Below are 4,318 nucleotides of genomic sequence, written 5' to 3' on the forward strand. Positions count from 1 at the left end.
GTCCTTGCTTTCGTTCCCGGTTTTACTAATTGGAATCTTCTTGGCGAGTGGAGCTCAAGGTTTAACCTTGCCCCTGCGACACAGCTGAGAAAGGCTGACAGCCCACCCACCCTGCCGCCCACTGGGACTTCCATCCCGCTGAGCCCAAGGCGAGGGGAGATGGCTCGGTGCCACCCGCTTCTAGCACATTGCCTTGAATGTTTCATTCACTCTATGCGCTTAGGACAATTTTCAGACCTTAACCGGGTGTTTTAAAATACTTGTCCATTTTGGTGCTTTTATGCTGCCACGTGGAACCTACTCTTTTCTGAACTATAACTTTGGGTTATTTTCTTACTGGCTGTTCTACAGATTATAATACACATTTTAAATGACCAGCCTTTGGATTAATATTAATTTGGTAAAGCTACGATATCATATTTCCCTGCCCCAACTTCATACAATTTTTGTCGCACATATCGTATATAAATTCAACATGTGTAATTGCTTTATGTCTAATAGAATATACATTTATATGGTTCCTCATAAAAATCGACCGTTTGTTGTTTCCATTATTTATTTCTTCCAGTGGATTTGAGTCACTGATACCATTTCCTTTCAGCCTCTAGGGCTGTCTTTTAACTCTTTTCAGGTAAGAGGCCAGCAATAAACTTTGTCGGGGATTGCCTTTATTTTGCAGGATAGTTTTGCTGGATATGGAATCCTTGACTGACGGATACTGTTCTTCCCATACTTCAAATATGTCATCCTCTGCCTTCTGGCCTCACGGTTTCTGGTAAGTGAACTATAAATTATATTGCTCTTCTATATGAGATAAACCATTTTCTTATTGCTTTCAAGATTTTCCCAGGTTTGACTGTAAAACATCTAGGTGTGGTTCTCTTTGTTTATCCTAGATTTTACCGAAGTTCTTGGATCTGTAGGTGGATCTTTCTTTGGGGGGGTCAAATTTAGTAAGTTTCCAGCTATTATTTTCCCAAATTATATATGCCCTCCCCCTCCCCCCCGACTCTCATTACACGTGCTGGTATGCTCAGTGCTGTCTGGCAGAGTTCGGAATGAAGCTTGCTGACAATGAAATGTGGCCTTCTCTTTTAGAAGCATTTACATTTTTCCCCCCCGATTCCATTTAATTTTTACACCTTAGCTCACTGGCTACGAGTTAAATACATGGTATTATATTCTTTTAGAAACATTAAGAATAGTTTTTTGTTCTGCACACGTAGGAACATGAGATGACGATAAAGTGAAACAGTAATAAATGTCCTGATGTGAAATGAAATCACTTCTAGTTGCAAGACCTCTCTTCATATATAGTGACTAAAGGGGAAAATGAGGAAGTAAGAGGGGAATAGTTTTCCTCCTGAGAAACAAATAGTGTCTGTAAAACCTGAAATGTGATCTTTGATGAAAAGCCAAACGCACTATCAATAGGGGTCATGATGAGTGACGTGGAGACAGCCTCAGAGGCTGTCTAAGGGTGCCAGATCTCATACGGATTTCAAATGCTTTTTTGGCTATACTTTTGAACATATGAGCATTTAAAAAGAATGGCACTACATCAACTAAAGGACAACCAATAAATATAATTAGTTCTTCATTAACACAATAAGCAACAACAATCAGTCAAGTACTTTCCTAATATAGTCGAATGATGACCTTAATTTTCATTTACATTCATTGGCAAATGTTTAACTCCCAAACAATGCACAGCACAGAAACAAGAAAAAATGTCTTAAGTCTAGTTATTTTGATAGGTTTTTCTAATATACATAATTATCAACAATTTATTATAAAAACCTACATATACAATTAAATACTTTATCAAAAGTCTTTTGAAATAGAATCAGAATGAAATGTGTAGAAAGAGACATTTCCAAGTCACAGCAGTTACTACTGTTACAATATTTAATCATTTTTACAATGTCGGCCGGTCCATTTCAATTAAGTCCTGTCTCAGAACTATCACAATCTCGCTGAATTTCATTCAGAGCAAAAGCAAGTCGCTTGATTTTCGCTTCCATTGCTTTTTTGTTCTTGCATGTTTCTTGCAGAAGTTCACGCATTTCTTCTTCAACCTGATGAACCTAAATAAAAATTTCTTAAATTTAAAAAATGCATTCTGAAAAAAGTTCTTTTTTTATGCATTTTGCAATCTGTGACATTTATTTAAAGCCATGAGGTTACTGAAATGTAACTAACTAGTTCAGATACTATCGGGGGAAATGATGGCCACGCAACATACAGAGAACTTACGCGCGTATTACCTCTCCCCACAGGTTCCTGTGATAAACACACGGCGATTTCCTGACACTGCTTTAGAGCTTAGAAAATTTGTTCGAGGTTGTGCAGCTTCTCAGCGGCACATCTGGACAGAAGCCCAGCCTCTGACTCCACCCTCCCACTGCCCTGTGCCGCCACGGTCACCTTCCACATGGTCCCTTCCAGACCCTCCAGCCTGCAGCAGCCTCCCCCCGCCCCCGATCCCCTCCTGGGGTCCCTACTGCATTCTCAGGTCGCGGTGCTGGCTAGGGACGACCGCCTCTGAGCGACCACTGTATCCTCAGTCCTCCGTCCTCCTTGGAGTCTCTGTGTCTGATACTGTCACCTCCTGCTTGACACCCTCTGTCCGGTGACGCGACAGTCCTGACGGCACCAGCAATCTGACCGTCCCTTTCTGCTCACTCCCCTCTGCCTACTCTCTAGGACAGACTAGACTCTCTCTCAGAAGGCTGATATCTCTCCTGATTTAAATGACCATCGCTACACGATGCCTCGCGATTTCTTCCCTTGTTATCACGTTTAAGCTCTGGTGCCATTTCTCTTGCTCCCGACAGACATGTCCCTGCGATGTCACACTGGACTGGCAGCAGGTCCGCCATGGAACCCAGGACGTCCTTCCAGCTCAGGGCCCATCATCACACTTTAGTTAGTGGTCCCCGCGGGGCCTGGAGAACACGCGGGAGATTTTAGATAAAACATCTGAAACCTCTGTGGACTTGAAACAAAGAGCTGAATTGGGACGAGTCACGCTTCCTCCTCCACTGTGACTGCTGCCCAGCCCCAGCCCCAGCCCCAGCCCGCCGCCCTCCGGGGCAGGCGGCCTCCCCAGGGCGGTGTCGCGCGGTCACAGGCCCGTGGCAGTCGGGGCGAGGAGCGCTGGTTCCCTTCTGCCGCTGAACTCGCTCCCGGCTGCTGCTCTAACCCGTCTTGCAGGGGGCAGGCAGCCCCCCTTCTCTGCGGGGGACGCGGTCCCCTGAAACCGCAGACAGCACGAACCCTGCGCGTTACGCCTTTTCCTGTGCGCAGCTCCCCACGGTGACGCCTGCGAGTTCGGCAGAGGCCACCCACGGCGCGCCGGACGACCACGCTGGCAGCTCGGCGCGCGGCCTCTCGCTCCTTCTCGTCTCACTGTGCTGTGCTCACCCTTCTCGCTCTTGTCACGACGAGGGACGATACAACGCCAAACCTACTCCCGAGTCTGCGCGCCCCTCACGGGCAGCGCGTGGCTTGGTGTCGCTGGTCTCGGGGGGGCGGGTCCCTCGCTGCAGCCCTGGCACAGGCTCGATGCTTTGTGCTGCAACACGCTGCCGTCAGTCAAAATGTGTTTTCTGTTCGTGTCTTCTGCCCACCAATTTAACGCCTTTTCCATCTTCACCAAGCACGTTATCACGCACTGTGGCCGTGACCTTCGCAGCCTGAGGTGTGACAGCAAAACCAGCACGAACCTTTCTCCTCCTTCCCGATTTCACGGCAGCGGATTCGCTCTGACCGCAGACCTCGGCGGCCTCAGCGCGTGGTCTCCTTTATTAAGTCCAGAACGCTCACCTGTGCACTTAGAGGGGCACCGTCCGGCTCTCTGCCAGCATCTCTATTCTTGCGCTTTGGGGCCAGCACTCGAATCAACGTTACTTGAACACAAGGCCTGTGATACCGAGACAGTCCCTCTGACCATGGGGACAGTGACTACCAGGCGGGGAGCACGGAGTGTGGAGACGCTGGACGGAGGGTGGCTGGCGTCCGGGGCAGGACGGGGTGCGAGGGGTTCCCACACACTCAGAATGGCGCGCGACTGAAAACTTAACCACTTGCTGAGTTTTCAAAATATCTGCTCTGACCCCAAACTCTGAATGGAAACTTCAGGGGGCTGCATGCACGTGTACTGTTAGAAAGCTGCACGGGTGATTCTGAGTTCTGCCCCCCACTCGGCATCGCTCTACACTCATTCCTCCGTCAGTGATGTTAAAGTGATACACTCGAGAGCCCTGAACCCGAATTATAATAAAGCACCGCGCCCTGGGAACTGCTCCGCGGCAGT

General features: G+C 48.1%; 1 protein-coding gene across 2 annotated transcripts in view; it reads right to left on the bottom strand.

Annotated features, from left to right (window-relative positions):
* Positions 1–1,566: 1,566 nt before the first annotated feature.
* LRRCC1 (leucine rich repeat and coiled-coil centrosomal protein 1) overlaps positions 1,567–4,318 on the bottom strand; it is a 24,362-nt gene continuing 21,610 nt past the window's right edge. For both annotated transcript variants that reach the window (XM_011375928.2, XM_023520848.1), the window contains one exon: positions 1,567–2,087. In XM_011375928.2, coding sequence (XP_011374230.1) covers positions 1,941–2,087 — 147 coding nt within the window. In that variant the 3' untranslated portion in view covers positions 1,567–1,940. The remainder of the gene's footprint in view (positions 2,088–4,318) is intronic.

Source organism: Pteropus vampyrus, unplaced genomic scaffold (assembly GCF_000151845.1).
Source record: "Pteropus vampyrus isolate Shadow unplaced genomic scaffold, Pvam_2.0 Scaffold280, whole genome shotgun sequence".
NCBI classification, from domain to species: Eukaryota; Metazoa; Chordata; class Mammalia; order Chiroptera; family Pteropodidae; genus Pteropus; species Pteropus vampyrus.